This window comes from Mustela nivalis (genome assembly GCF_964662115.1).
Source record: "Mustela nivalis genome assembly, chromosome: 8".
NCBI classification, from domain to species: domain Eukaryota; kingdom Metazoa; phylum Chordata; class Mammalia; order Carnivora; family Mustelidae; genus Mustela; species Mustela nivalis.
This window is the reverse complement of record NC_139027.1, coordinates 103,960,129-103,975,967: the sequence shown is the minus strand read 5'-3', so window position 1 is coordinate 103,975,967 and position 15,839 is coordinate 103,960,129. Positions and strand designations below refer to the sequence as shown.

Genomic DNA, 15,839 nt, shown 5'->3' with positions numbered 1-15,839 from the left:
AATTAAGGAAATTAATAGGAAGTGGCGTTAACATCCACTCGGATCAATGTCGGTACCACAGAGGGCACAGAATGGACCAATCCTACAGGGAGCCATCAACATTTCCCCTAAATACTCTAATTATGTACCAGATGGTGGAATTCAGTGTATGCTCTGACTAGGACAAGGTCAGACCTAAGGACTGCCGTCTGATCTCCCAGAGCCAAATATCCAAGGTTTGCTTCTTAAACACAGGCAACCCTGGCTTTTTATCAGCTTTAACACAATTGCCAATTCTCCTCTCTCTGTTTCCAGCATAGCCGGTATTTGACTCCCTCCTCTTTTCCACCACACAGGCCACACTGATGGTTCTAATCAGAGCTATGATGTAGCAAGGACCTCTTGTGCCCCAGAGGCAGAGAATACAGAGACCTTGTGTGAGCATGTGCAGATTATGAATAAAGTCGAGAGTCAAGACATGTTTATATTCATCTCCAGAAGGGGACACCTGCCTCGGCTGTGAGGACCTTGTGCTAATACCACATGGCCTCTGAAATCAGAGTACACAGAGCTGGAGTGGAGTGTGCTAAGTGATGTAGCCACACATGCTACAGGCATCCTCTGACCACGAAAAGACAACGCTAACCCGATCTCATTTTAAAGTGACGGGAGTTAAAAATACTTGCATGAGGAAACAGGAATAAGGGCTTTCAAATAAAGGTGTATTCCTCTCATTTTGATTATAGATCTTTAGGGATAAACGAACCAGAAAATGACAAACTGTTGGAAATAGATATTTGTGGAGTATCTTATTTACCCTTAGTGGCCTTAGGGCAAATCCAAAAGGGTTTGGATCTAAATCCAAAAGGGTCTAATCCACGACTCTTACCAGAATAGGTGATTTCATCCTTCTAGATCTGAGGTGACCAACATTGTTTCAAAGTTTGAAAGACCAGTTATCTGATGAATGTTTCAACTGGAAACTATTAAAAATGTTACCATCTTTCTCTAGATCATGAAAGACTGGTCCCTTTAATGGTCATTATCTCTGGAAAACTCACCATTAAATGGATGAAATTCTCAAAAGATTCGAGAATGAGTCTAGTATGATGAAGGAGAACAGGGCAAAAAATGCTAAGTGGCTCTTATGCCAAACATAAATATTGACGATTTAGGATGTTCAGGAAGGAAAACCTGGTATTTTCTTTTCTAATTCTACGATGTGACTGATTACTCATGAAAGTATCCCTCATCTTCACTGATTTTTGTGGAGCCCTAGTTTTGGTACAACCTGTGCTCAGTTCTAAGGCCCAGGAGAAATGAAAGTTGGAAAGTGGGGGAGGATTCCACCAGGTGTCAGTGGAGCATATTATTTCAGCTTCAGTTAGATGACCAATGCTTAGCATTCAAGGTTATCTGTGCCACGTTCACACTAGGACTGTATCCGAGCTTTTCTTCTATAGGAGCTAAAAATCCAAAGAGCAAAAAGGAAACTTAGGTTCACAAAAGGGAACGACGAAGTTGCAAAGAAACTTCCATGGGCATTCTTTTGGGAGGGGAAAAACAAACCCCAACTCCTAAAAAGAGAAATAATTTTTAATGTCTAGAAATTCTAATAAAAGAACTTAGAAATCAGAAAAAAATCAACTTCATAATTCTTTCAAATATTCATCCCTAGCATAGTTGTTTCTAAGAGAAAAATAAGTCAATTAAAAAAAAAATGTACCCAGACAATGTCAAGAATAACTGTGACCAGGGAGTGACTTGGGCACTATGGAAAAAATATATGTTCTGGAGTAAGAAGGTCTGGGTTTGATTCCAATTCTCAATCAAGTGATCCTTTCCTATTTAAACTCCTAAATATGAAGTGGAGATTGATGACAATTCACCCATCCCAGGAGGATCACTGTGGGGCTCAAAGGAGCAATGTATGGGAAAGAACTTAGTACATTGTGAACCATAATAAAAAGGTTGGTTAGGATTGTTATCACTGTAATCCGCTGTATCTTCAGCAACCAAAGATTTCAACCAGATATTAAAAGGCAGGAGGAGTGATTTATATTAGACTCTCTTTCCTTCTCACTAACTCAGTCAGTTTCATTCCTTACGAAGAAGGCTTTAAAAAATTACAAGGGTGCAATCCTAACAAGAGATTGGATGATGGTGGTTTGGAGATCATGTTATATAAGAAGCAGCGAAGAAACTGAAGGGTGTTGGAGGTAAAAAAGAAAAATCAGAGGAGGTGAGAGAGAGAACGGTCTTCTTTGAAGGATGGTCAGGTTAAAACAGGCTGTGGAACAGACATGTTCTGTTACAGAAGAATGTGAAGGATGGGCAGACCCTGCAGACGGAGATCCCAGCAATGAGGATTACAGAAAGAATGCTCTAACAATGAGAGCAGTCCCCAGTGTCGAACTGCTCTGAGGCAGGCAGTGATCAGCCTGGAGGTGTCAAAAAAGAATGAACCGGAAAGCCACTTGAACTAAGTAACTTGAAAGGTCCTGTGACCTATGTTCTCCCCAGTACCTGAATACTTCCTTTGGGGAGAAGTCCTGTAAGTTATCTGAATTTTTCCTTTAAAGAGCCTAAGACATAAAATATCCATGGTGGACTGAACTACTGGTCCCGATTTTTCTCTTCCTTACAGTAGCAGCATATGTCCAGTGTTGCCATGGCTTCTTGGTGGACGGAGTGTTTGTCGATCTCTGACTTTGTACTTGGCTACGTGACTTGTGTTGACCAATGGGACACTGGCAGTCATGACACAGCCATATCTTTTGTGCTTCTTTCATCATAAGGATGGCCACTGACCCTTCAGCACAGACCTCAAAATGAGACATCTTGAGCAGACTAACCCCATCTGAACTGCAGGTCACCTGGAGCCCACGGTAAAGCCACCTCAACCTACTTACAAACCAGCAGTAAGAAATGAGAGCTTTTGTTTTTATTCCACTAAATTTGGGGGGAAATCACCTGACAATAGCTGACTGATATAATACCTATCGCAGAAGATATCATAAATGATGAAGCAGAACTAAGAGGCATCCTTGAGGCCATGTAACTAAATTAACAAAATAACCTCACTAGAAACTGATCTAACCAATAAGACTGCCTGTCCTTCAGAGAAGCATTAATAAAAGTGCTCTAATCTATGTTTCATTCAAAACTTGAAATCATTTAGGAAAAAGAATGTAAATAAAAATTACCGTAATTACTACTGCAGGGAGGCAGAAGTATTCTCTCCAAAGGATGCACTTACATTATTTTGAGTAATGAGAAAGGGAAGACAAACGGTTTTGAAATGTTTTTCAACAAAGACTAAATAAATTCACCCTGCCAACCACAAGTCTGTAAAACAGGCAGCTGTGAGGAAAATGGATTTTAATCAAATTCAGATGAAATCACCGTTTCAAAGTACTCAAAGAGGTGTTGTCTAGAATGCATTAACAAGTTCCACAACGTAAATGTTTATGCCCACAGGACAACAATAGCAATGCCACATAACAAAGTATGTATGAACCTTTTTTTTCCCCCTGACGCAGGAATTCATTATAACTGAGAAGACCCCGCATTAGGCTGGATATGGAGACGCTCACCCCTGCTCCCTATAGGAGTGTCACGGGCTCAGAACTCCTACTAAAGAATGCACCAGACGGAGACGGAGGGAGGCCTCCAGAATTGAAGCCACAGTGGGTAATGGCACAAATACTACTCCCCTGGCTTCTCCAGGGACAACCTAAGGTAGGACAACCTTAGTACTTACTTCATGGATAGTAAGTCAAATTTTCGTATCAGGGACCATATTTGATCTCAAGGTAAAAAGTATGCTTTGGTGAGAGAACAGACATGTAAAATTTGAATTGCTGGAGGCTGCTTCTATGGTGTAGTGAGATCTGACTGTAATCCTCATTGTGGCCTGCCTGGATCATAAAGCAGACTGAAGAAGTTTATAATGAATTATACGACTTCATGCAATGCTCATATTGGCTGCACGCTCCATCTATGCATGGACATTATTAAAGACCATAACTCAAAACCTGGTAGAATTATGTCTTTTTTAACCTACGGAAGACAAGCGAGCCTAATATTTTTCATTCTTTGTTAAAATTTTTGTCCTGTTTATGTACGGTTTCCCTTCCAACTACAGCATCCCTCTGCTGACATCTTAAATTTCACTCTGTTTGCTCTTCATGAGCATTAATTCTGTTCTTCTGGTCAAGGATATTTGAGAAAATACTCAATGGGGCAATTTTTAAGAAAGTATTTGCTGAAAAAGGCAAAAAAATTTGAAATTAGGTAAAAATTATTGATAAGATATTAGAAGACTACTATGGTTCATTTGAGAAATTTCTTCTACAATAGAAGATCTTCCAGCCAGGAATGTGACTAGCTAACTAATTTTAACAATGTCCTCATCAGAGATTCAAGACCCTTCATGCATAAGGCAATAGAGTGTGTGTGTGTGTGTGTGTGTGTGTGTGTGTGTGTATACGGGGTTGGGGGGGGGGGACAAAAACAGGCTCCACTTAAAAACATCTGAATTCTATTGCCTCAAAAAGGCAAAAAGCCCCCACTTGGTTACTGCAGACAAGGCAGCAGCCGCTAGTGTCTGTACCCTAATGTGCTCTCCAGTTTCCTGCCCTTTCCTGTCCACTGCCCCTGACCTGGTTAGAGGAAAATTAATGATGAGCAGAGAAGCCATTAAGTAGCTCGTTAACTCTGATGGGGAAAGAGGGAAGGTCTATACCTCCTGCCCAAAGGGAGACGATGAGTTTCGGGATGGGCTAAGCTTTGACACGGACTCTCTCACCGATTAGGAGTAGAAATGAAGAGGGGGGCTATGACAAAGAATGGCCCCTCCATGCCAGGGATAAAATAAATGGCTCTGTGGAATCACTTCGTTCAACTGCCTGCGACATTTGCTGAGTAGCTACCATGAGCTTGACATGATCCTGGCTGTTAGTGGGAGAGGGAGGATGGAGCCATGAAGAAAACACCTCCTTCCTTCTCAGACTCTGGAGCTCAGCAGAGCAAGCCTCTCACAGAGGAGGAGGGCAGCTGAGTACCAGATGGTACTTTGTGAAGAGAGATGTACCTGAGGCCGGTATGGGCGTGACTCGTCTTGGAAGGGAGGCCAAGAGAACATCTCAGTCAGAGGTTATGAGTGATGAAGGTTGAGACGGGAGGCAGAAAGGGAGGGCAGCCAGGAGAAAGTGCTGAAGGCCTTCTGAGGTGACCATACAGCTGATAAGATCGCATGAAGGAGCTGTGAGAAAAAGACTTGAAGATGAAGAGCCTTTCGAGGACAGAAAAAAGCTCGAGAAAGAACTGGCATGTGGGGGGCATGTGGCATAGGGCGAAGGGTAGTCAAAACTAAATCAACAAATGAGCTGAAAGCACATGGGTTGGAAAGCAATAGTCAAAAAAATCTGAGGAGGAAGGAAAAGGCAATTAACTGAGGAAGAAGACACCGCAGGGCCTGTGGTGCGGTCTCCATTCCATGTATTAGAGTGAGGGGAGCATGTTTTAAATCCCTGGGTCCTTCCAGAAAGCTTGATGCATTACTAATGTGCTCTGCTACAGAGCTGTCCTAATCATGACAAAAACGGAAGATGTCAGTGAAGGTCACTGCCAACTGGGCACTTTTTCAAGCAGCACAAATTAGCCTGCCGGAATCCAGCAGACACAGAGTCCAAGCCACCATACTACAAGCGACATGAAGCCAAAAACAACCAGAAATGCTTTAATTACCTCACAAATAATGAGGCAGACCCAAATTTACAAGGCTGAGGTTTAAGCAAATGATGCAAGGTGGTGATAAAGAGATTTTATCAGTGCTCTGCTAGTCCCTATTTTTTTTCATCGTAGCTATTTAGAATATTTACATTTTCTCTTTTAGAGGTCTGCATTTTTCCAATTTTGAATCAATTAGCTACACAGAGATATTCTCAGTCCTTGATACTTCTCATATTGTTTATTTTATTAAAAATCTCCCAAAAAAATGCAGAAAATTTTTACAAGTTTCCTCCCTCAAGCCTTGTCAAATGTGAAATGAGCCACAGAGTCTCGTCCTGAGAGTTGAGGGTCAGTTTCCAGACCTCGGGTGCCACATTCTGACTGCCCTGAAGACCCAGGGTGCCGGCAAACAAGTGGATGTTCTGGGCTTCTTCAAAGTGCCTGGTTGGCCTACTTCTTGAGTCGGGTGGGGGCTGGAGCTTAGCGAAGAAGACAAGCTCGATGGTTGACAGTGTCTTCTTCTCTGAAACAACAACACACCTGAATTCGCTCAAAGCACGGCATCTGGTCACATCAAATTGTGTTCCTGGAGGAGGTGTGTTTAGAGATGGGGTATGGGGATAGAAAACTCGATCTTCCCTCAGAAGGGCAACGTGGGTGCTCAGAAGGACTAACGACTGGCACTCATCTGGGCCGGGGTCACCCTTGACTCTGACAGTCGTGTAGAGCAGTAACTGCACCTCTGCCAGAGAGGGGATGTTGATGTTCATGTTTCCGTGCAGAAAGTAAATTATGTTGACCAAGGTATTTTGGAATCTGGTTGACAACCGAAGTCCATTTGCCAAAACTAAATCCGGGATTTCTGCTTTCCAATCAAGAGAAAGCTGAACCAGATCTTGCTGGAACAAAGGATGGTTGGTGCAGGCAGGGACCTCAGACTCAGGCATCAGAACGCTCAGGAGGTCACGGCATATCTGCTGACAGAGGGCTTTGTTGTAACTAAATACAGTGAGCAGAAGACTCTCTGCAGAGCCCAGGAATCTAATGCTCTGCCCACCGAAGCCAATTTGAACCTCCTCTAGTCCAGAGAGAGGGAGAGCATGAAAAATGGCCACTGGGCCAGACGGGCTACCCAAAAGAACCAGAGCATACAGCATGGAACGAAGCAGAAGCAAACATGCTGGCTGAGGCTCAGGTTCTGCGCAGTTAGCAACAGCAAGCCAGTAAACACCCTGGACTTCGTTCACATTGCCTGCCAGTTCTGGCAGGCAACAAGCCACATGCTCAAGAAAGTCTTCTAAAGGGTGCTCTTGAAGTTTCAGCATCCAGGCTGGGAACTGCACAAGGGTCTGCTTAAATGCACGGGTCCTTCTAGCACCTTCGTATTCTAGGCGGTGAACTGAGCTTGGGCAGGAGCCCGAGGAGCCCACAGCCACAGAGGCCGCAGGAAGGCCTGGTGCTCTGAAAGGCGTCATGCTCTCTGCTGGCCTAGCGGCCCCTGCCTCCTCACTGTGGCTGCTGCCAACCTGAGTCTCTCTGGGGAAAGAATGAGACTCCGATGACACCCTGTGTGACTTCAGGGGTGCATCCGGGGGAGAGTGTTTCAGAAATGGCAGTCTTCTGATCAATGTGGTCGCACGGGAGGTGAGCCCACGGGGGTCACACAGGCTCCCCACGTGGTGGATCACCTCTGTGCCAGCCTGTAGCAGGTGACTGCTGGTATCTTTATAAAGGTCTGAGAGCCTGTGGTAAAAATAGCCCAACCCACCAGCTCCTTCTGTCCTGCTATTTATCAGGGACCATGGAGAGCTAACTTCTTTAGCAGGTAACTCTCCCTCGACTTGCTGCTCACCACAAAACGTTGAGGCTGGTACTCTCTGAGGAACGCTGTGGGACGCACCCTCCTCACTAGAAATGCTTTCAGAGAGGACAAAGCAGAGTAACTTGCTTTGCCTGGTCTGCTTGCCTTCATTCTTTACAGACACTTCTTGGGACAAATCTTGCAGCAAGGTCCAGCTGGACTCGACTCCCAAGCTGTCTTCATCTTCATGAGTCATCAGCTCACTGAGATTTCCTGACCTACGCAGAACACGTTTTGTGTCGCCGGAGTTGCTTTCGTTAAGAAAAGTGACTTCAGGTAGACTAAAACATTCTGGTTGAAAACAGCCTGTACGCTCAGGATGACTATGTCTGCGATCACTGTTCTGGGGCGCCTTGTGTTCTGAGGGCCGATGACTTCGCCGGTGGGCTCTCTCTTGGGATCCTGAGGAGGGCGCTAGAGAGCCGAAGAAGCTCCATGTTGAGGGATGACCCCGGTGGCTGTTCCCATCCACGTCCCGCCCCTGTTCTCTGCTGCAGGCCTCAGTGACCTCTCTGGGCAGCAGAGGACCAAGAGACCTTTTCTGTTCAAGATGGCAAAAACAGGTGAAATGGGGATGTGGCAGCACCTTTCGCAAATGTTTTGCACATGAAGATTCTTGCAGTCATTGGTTTCATTGGGTAGATTAATGCAGAGGTTGAATGGAAAGCCTAAGCCATTTATATTGATTGATACATGATTTAAGAACAGACGATCTGATTCACACACACAACATCAATTTTCATATAGTTTATCTTACAAATTGTCGAATATTTGATAGAAATATGTTGCATGGGATTGATGCACAGTATCCATTTCTTGGTCTAATATTTTAATTGCTCCAAAATAAATCCCAAGATCTTTGATTCAATTTTCAAAAGTTCAGCTTCAGTTGTGAAAATAAGCCCATGACCATATGTCCAAAATGTAAAAGGAATCATGGCGTACTTAATGACAATCAGATGACAAGGCCAAAAGAAATGGACAAGTATTTCGAACTTAGTCATCTTTTTCTTGCCTCACTTCATGGCAATTCTTAATTATACCTGCCCTAGTTAGAATGCCATTGCCACAGCTACAAACCAGCACTGTGAAAGGCTGGGTGCCTGGGCACTCGGTGCCCACTACAGGCCCGGTGTAGTGGACAGAAAGAAATGAATGGCAATGCCGTACTCTTTCCTAGGTTATCTGCTAGGGAGATGGATGTCCAGAGGAAGACAACATCGTTACTGAATGACTGGAAGACAAGTGTGGTGGTGGCCAAAGTCAGTTGAGCCTCCTATGGAACACCCACCTTTCACCTCTTGTTTTGTTTTGGAATGTATGGGCACCATCTACGAGACTTTTACCACCTAGTATTTTGGGGGGTTTGTTTTGTTTTAATTTGGGAGTGTATGTGAAGGACAAGTCCCTCAGTGGGGGAAAAATACAAGTAAAACCTTTCAAGTCGTGTGCCCAAATAAACCTTGGTTTGACAGTCCACCAGAGAAATAAGTGAATCAACCAAGAGTATGTCCTTTGTACCACTGCCAACTCGCAGTCTATAAAATGAGCAGGGTTTGTAAAACAGTGATAGGTACTCAGCTTCATTTCCAAACCCTGTATCTGATTCTGATTATACAATTCTGCCTTTTAAATACAGACCAAAGGAAAGGATACTGTTACTAATGAAAAACGGGCCAGAAGCCTCCACCACAGTCACATGCCATTCAAGTAAAGTCTAAACAGTTTTCAACCTGCAGGATTCCCTTTAATTTTAAGTCCGTATAATAGCTTGCCTCCCCTATTAGCCATTAATCTCACTGGGACTTCAAAATTCTAATTATGCAACTAAACATTAAGAAAATTTAATCACACAAGCATGCCATAATTTAAGGAGACCTTATCAATTTGAAAAATCATTACCTACCTCATATTTTAGCTTACGTTGAATGGTGCCATTGTGGAGTTTCTCATTATCCTGATAAGAAAATAAAAAGCCCTCTATATTAAATTATAGCTTGTTCATAGAGGGAAAAGAAACTGATTTGATTAGAAATATTTATGGGAACAAAATTCTAAAGAAGCATACTTGCTCAACAATGACAACCCTTCTACAGAATTTATATTCCCAAGGTAAACACGACTCTATCGATCCATCTGCCTGTGAGGGAACTGAAGCATCTAGTCCTACTCTTAAAATTGCTAAGAATAATATTAAAAGCAAAATTTCCTTAGGACATTTCTTAAGTTGCAGAATAGGAAGGCAATGTTTTTATTTTGATAAAAATCAACATTGCAAATACATACCTTCTCCAAAGCAAAATTATAGATCTACTCAGGATAATTTATCAAGCAAAATTAAATGCTTAAGGAAATTGGTTGTATTTCTGGAGAAAACAGAAAAACCTTACATGTAGAATCTTTATAAATCAAACAAAGTAAATAAAATGTTTTAGGAGACTTTACATTCACTCAAGAATTTTTCCCCAGAAGTACAGACTTTAAAAATAAATAAAGTTTCTCTTGAATAAGCACTGCTTATCACCTGTTAAGCTCCACCCAAGCAATATTCAATTTTTCTAGAACATTCTGCATCTCAATTTTCTCATTGACAAATGATAATAAAGGAGCCCATCACTGCCACCACCACCACCTTATGGAAAGGTCATCTCGGAAACGAATGACCGATAGCTTGGTCCCCTCAGCTCACCTTCAGCATGTTGGCTGATGCACTGCTACCCTCACCAATCACACGATGTAAGTCCTGAAGTCGTCTTTGGACTTCCTCTTCAATGTAAGCACTGATCCTGCAAACAACAGAGGTACGGATGGTAGTACTCAAAGATCTAACCACACAGGGCACATGAGATCCTTTCTTTATTATGCCCTTCAAAACAAGGAACTTTCTCATGCTAAATGCCAGACCTGGAATATTCCCTACATTCTAAGAAATCTAGTGCCATGTGTTCACTATACGGGTTTTTCCAAACAAGAGAGTATTGGACAAATAAGAGAATCTTGAGGATAAAAGGCAGAGTCAGTGATCCCATCCAAACCTCTCCTGGATCTCTCTGCTGCAGGGCGGAGGAGAATCACAGACACTGCTTTCAGAAGGCTCCATGGCCTCAGCCCTGACTTTGAGACTCAGCACTTCACTCAGCAAGCCTCAGTTCCCTCACATGGAAAAGAGTGACAGTTATTTCCCACATCACAAAGTTATTTAAGAGGCCTGAAGAGGGGGAGAGCGGGGGAGTAGACACAATTTCTATGAATCATCACTATTCCCAAGGAACAATGGCTTGAACTGTTTCTGCTCTGTCTTGCCTCTCCATTGGCACCTGGCTGGGAGAAACCATATTTTAAAGGCTTCTCTATCTTCCAAACTCCCTGGCATAGGACCAAGACGGTGGAAGCAAGAAATGGCTGACTACTGAGACAGTTGTCATGTAGGCATCCGGTATCCTCGAGAATGTAGGTGAAATTGCACAAATTTCACAACTGCACAAAGTGCAATTAAGTGCACTTAATTGTGCACACAAATTGTGCAAATTGTGCACACAAAAACTTTGTGCACACGAAGTGCACAAAGTAGCATCTGGTATCCTCGAGAAGGTAGGTGAAATTGCACAAAGTACAACCATCCACCCAGTGGAAGGAGGGAGAACAGAGGATTTCAGTTCCAGCTACAATCCCTCTAGTGGCTCAGGCTGCCCACATGGAAGGCTCACTTAGTTGTAGGCTCTCCCTTCCCCAGTTCTAGAAACACTGATTAGATGGATTATTTAAAATGAACTGTTTTGCATATTTATGTCTGAGCATACTGAAAAAGAATCTGCTTTCATCTCTCTAAACACATGCATAGTCCTAGAAACACTTCTGTACTACTGACCATGCCTGGATGGTTTTCTGAAACGTTAGGCAAAGACACTAATATTTTAGGCAAAAATGGATAGGGTAATAAAGTGTGGTAGTTACCTTTCAGCACTGAAAGGAAAATCATACACAGCTGACCCAGAGCCAAGGGCACTTACAAATGAATTACTTCTCTGGACCTTTACTTGAATTTTAAACTAGCCCCACTGAAGTCGCAGACCTAGATTTAAGGGAATACAGAAGCTCATAGCGTTCTTAATACATTTTGATATCCAAATACATATTGCCTAATGCCTAGGGCTCATGACTGCCCAACTGGAGATGTCCCCATGACACAGCTGGAGCTGAGGAAAATAATCCATTTTCTTAGAGGCAAAGAATGATTAAGTTAATTTATCTGGAAGCTCTAAGCCACAGAGCAATTTACAACGCCGCTCAAGTTGAAAATCATTTTACTGTAGTAGCATCAGATGTATACGCTATTCATGATCATTCTGAATACACTGGAACAGTTTTTGTAACAGACTTCATCTACTTGTAATTAATGATTTCCATAAATTAACTGTCAGCACAAGGTCCTTCTTCTTGGTATGGTTCAATTAGCCTTACTTCTTTGTTCCTCGCAGCCTGGCCTTGGTTCACTCCTTTCTGGATGAGGTGGGTTCCCTAGGCCTTCTAGCTCTATGTGCTCACACAACCTTGCACCAGCATTCCCTGGATGGAGCTGGCCAGTTCCCAGGTCTTTGGTTTCCTTCAAATGATACCTCTCTCCACGAGGCAGCAGTTGATGAAAACAAAGCACATATACCTCAAGGACACCTATGCCTTGCTGCCTTTGTTTGAGCCCTCCACAGGCAAACTGGATAATATGTGGTACAGTGAGTCATGAAATTGTATCATAAATGTAGGTGTGGTATCAGTTTAAGGTCCAGTACCTGGCATCCATCAGAGGGACCAGGTGAGACTTCTCAGCACTGGATGGCAAGCTGGAAGAAGGAGCCTTTCCCTCCAAGGTCCCACGAGGCCCTTTTTGAATGCCATCAACCTCACAGATCTTCTGCTTCAACTGCTGGATTTCATGCTCTAATCTACAGAGACAGGAGTTACATTAATTCTTTTATTGACAGTATTGCCTGAGCATCTTCACTGCATGGGACATTGTTCTAGAAACATGGGGGATCTATACACTCTTTGCAAAGAGCTTTTACGTTCTAGTAGAAAAGGTGCCACATCACACAAGGGCTAAGGTGACAAGGAGCCACAAGAAGGATTCAGAACAAATGCTACAGGGGTCCAAAGTTGGAGAGAGCTTAATTATTAAGGGCAAAAATATTCCCACGGTGCTCCAAGGCAACCCTCTGAGGTAGATGGGCATGATTCTGAGCCCCCTACCACCGCTTCAAAAAAATAAATGGCCTTTGGCTATGCATTGGGATCCCTCTACATACTTCAGTTTGACAAAAAAGACCCAAGTTTTAAAGAATTTTCTAAAAACCACCCATCTAGGAGAATCCACAGGGTCAAGGCTGTTCAAAATTGAGCCTTCAGAGACCAATGGGAACTCAGACATTTGGAGATGAGGGTGAAGATTCTCCAGATGCAGAAAGCAGCAGTAACAAAGGCCTAAGTCACAAAAACAAGGAATCCACTCTGGCTAAGACAGAGGGTGTAGAAAAGGGAAATAGGCAAAAGACCTAGGAAAGCTAGGGGAGGATCTTGAGAAATTAAGATAAACCATAAATAGTTGAACCAAACATTTATTTCCCATGATAAATGATACATCCAATATGAGGTCAACTATTTATAAAGTCATTCTCCTGCTGGCCCCAGCATGCCTGAATCCAGGGCCATGAGCCCAAAGGGCCAAGCTTTCCAGTAAATATGGCCCCGGGTACATGAGACCCAGCTAGGGGCTACAGCTCACTCACTGTGTGAACTTGGGCAAATTAATGAAATCTGGGTCTCAAATTCTTCATATGCCAAATGAGAGAATCAATGAGTCTTCCAAATTCCCTCAGTTCCAAACTTTAGAGATTCTACATTCAGATGCTGGCACACCATGATATTGCCAGCTCTCTGGTGTTACCAACAGCAATTCGACTGCTCTGTTCTGCATGAAAGCCAAGTTCTTAATTCTCAGAGATGTGGTTACAAGGTCACTCATGGGTTTCACAGAAGCAATGCCCAGCTTAACTCAGCCCTTCATCTGTCTACTGATGAGCAAGTATTTATGAAGCATCAACTTACACAGTATGAAGTATTTTCAAAGGAGGAAGAAAAAAGCATGAAAAATTGATGTTACGAGCCAGTTGGTGGGCAAAGAACCAGGGAGCAATATTAATACAAAGTCTCAGATATGGTAAGGAAAATGAGTTGCGTGTAAGAAAGTAATTGCCAATGTTCAGAGCTGAGGTGACACATACTGGAGTTGCTCAAGGACATCCTTCAGCACTGAGGCAATGGAAAAGACTCCACAGAGCCGAGGGTTTGGTGCGGGGCCCTGAAGCCCAAATGGGATGTATGCGGGGGGCAAGGGAAGCAGGGCATCCCAGGACACGGTTCAGCACAGGTGAAGAGCTGGCCAGCCTGGGCCACTGCCCTTGGGCCAGCAGCCAAGAGGACACAGCGGCCCTGAGTGGGTGGGGAGCAGATCTGCCGCCTTCTAACTGCATGATACTTGGCCCCGCTGGATACACAACCACTGGGTGGAAAAGAAAGCAAGAGAATAAACTGGATCTTGTTTATAAGGAAGCCAAAAGAGGAAAGCCAAGTTCAGCGCACGCTGTCTGACCTGGTTCCATGTAAATTTAAAATTTCACGCTTATGGAACTTCATAAGAGATGGACTCGGGCTGCACGGCAGGCCCTGGCTTAGCCATGAGAACCCAGAGAGATAATAACAATAAAACCAACACCCAAAGAAGGCCACAGGAGCGTCACAGTCAGAGCAGGGCTCAGAACACGTTGGCCCGAATTAGGCCTTAGCGAAGTCTACTCCATCAAAACACATGAAGCTAAAAGCATCCTTTGTGTGGCTTCTGGAGGAATGCTGACACTGGGAATTCACTTCCATGGAAATCGCAATACTGTATCTGCTGTAATAGAGTATTAATACTAAATGGCCAGGGAGTGAAGCCGGATGACAAAAGCGGGGGACGTCAAGCTCAAAGCTCATGTGGCATTCTTACTGCACACTGCAGGATATAAATTGAGAGCACGCCCTCCACTACTTTAAATTTCCTGGGGCTGGAGCTTTGTCCAGCAATTTCATTTACATAACATACCTGCAATCATTTTCTTAAACCTCCAACCTATTTCTCCGAAGTAATAGCATTATGGTTTTTGATTGTTATTTCTTGCTGGTTTGCCAGAGGGAATAACCAGAGAGCAAAGGTAAATAGAACCCACAGTATGAGCAGATCATTCGAAAGGGAGGTTGTCCCAATCTGTTCGGAAAAATGATGGAGAGAGACTCCAGCCTCACAGTAGGTCTTGCTTTGTCATCAGTATGCTTCCCAGGCTTCTGAGCCGGCCAAGGCCAGCCAGACAGAAAGGGGCTGGGCCAGGGTTTGAACCCCCACCTCTGTGGGATAGCCAGTCGGGTGATGTTTGCACACCAGGCAGCCTACAGATTTCTGGGAGTCTTGACATTCTGTCTGCTGGGCTACGAGAGAAAGTGTTCTCAAATTCATGTATTTACTCCTTTTGATTTCCTCCTACTGTGTGGGCAGCATGGTGACTTCTTGACTTCTTTTTTTTTTTTTTTTTTTTTAACTTTTTATTTTTTATAAACATATATTTTTATCCCCAGGGAGCATGGTGACTTCTAAGGAATGGGTGGGAAAAGATAAATACTCCTTCTTTACCATGAAAACAGCATGAGTTCCCAGTTTTATTTTTCACAACACCCAAAGAAACATGAGTAAACCATCACTGCGCATGCTTAAAAATACCTGGAGAATTTTGTGTTCAGAATCACCTGGAGAATTTTGTTTGATTAGTAGTTTACTTTTTAAGGCAGAATCCTGGCGCTTCCCTCAAATACTGTGAATCGGCTGTTGTTCGGTTTTGCTCCGGGTGTGGATATCAGCACATGGTGCAGTCTGTGCATGAAGGGATGATGTTTTACTGAAGCTAGTGCTGGTCCCAAAGAAGATGGTAAGCCCATGGCGAGGAGGGAGTGGGGAGGATGGGAAAAATCCAGAGTGGCAGTTTGGGAGGAGGTAAAGTGAGGGGCAAAAAGAAGGAAAAAAAGAGGGAGGAAGGGTGGGGAAAGAGAAACCGAGGGAGAGGGCCGAAGGAGGGGAGAGGACAGACACAGGGAGGGGACGAGCTGGAAGAGGTCGTGTTAATCAAATACAAAAACATTCTTGTTCCATGGGTCAGTGGAGTAAGGGACAAGGGCTTTGGTT

The 15,839-nt window shown here is 43.6% G+C and overlaps 1 protein-coding gene across 11 annotated transcripts in view; it reads right to left on the bottom strand.

The window, feature by feature from the left end:
- KIF16B (kinesin family member 16B) overlaps positions 1-15,839 on the bottom strand; it is a 280,503-nt gene that overhangs the window by 78,454 nt on the left and 186,210 nt on the right. For 5 of the 11 annotated variants that reach the window (XM_082743222.1, XM_082743224.1, XM_082743223.1 and 2 more), the window contains 3 exons: positions 12,364-12,516; positions 10,266-10,362; positions 9,483-9,533 (listed from right to left, as the gene is read on the bottom strand). In XM_082743222.1, the coding sequence (XP_082599348.1) occupies positions 9,483-9,533; positions 10,266-10,362; positions 12,364-12,516 (301 nt within the window). Of the gene's footprint in view, positions 1-5,931; positions 8,118-9,482; positions 9,534-10,265; positions 10,363-12,363; positions 12,517-15,839 lie in introns of those variants that run through there. The other 6 variants (XM_082743216.1, XM_082743219.1, XM_082743220.1 and 3 more) reach the window with 2 other exon arrangements.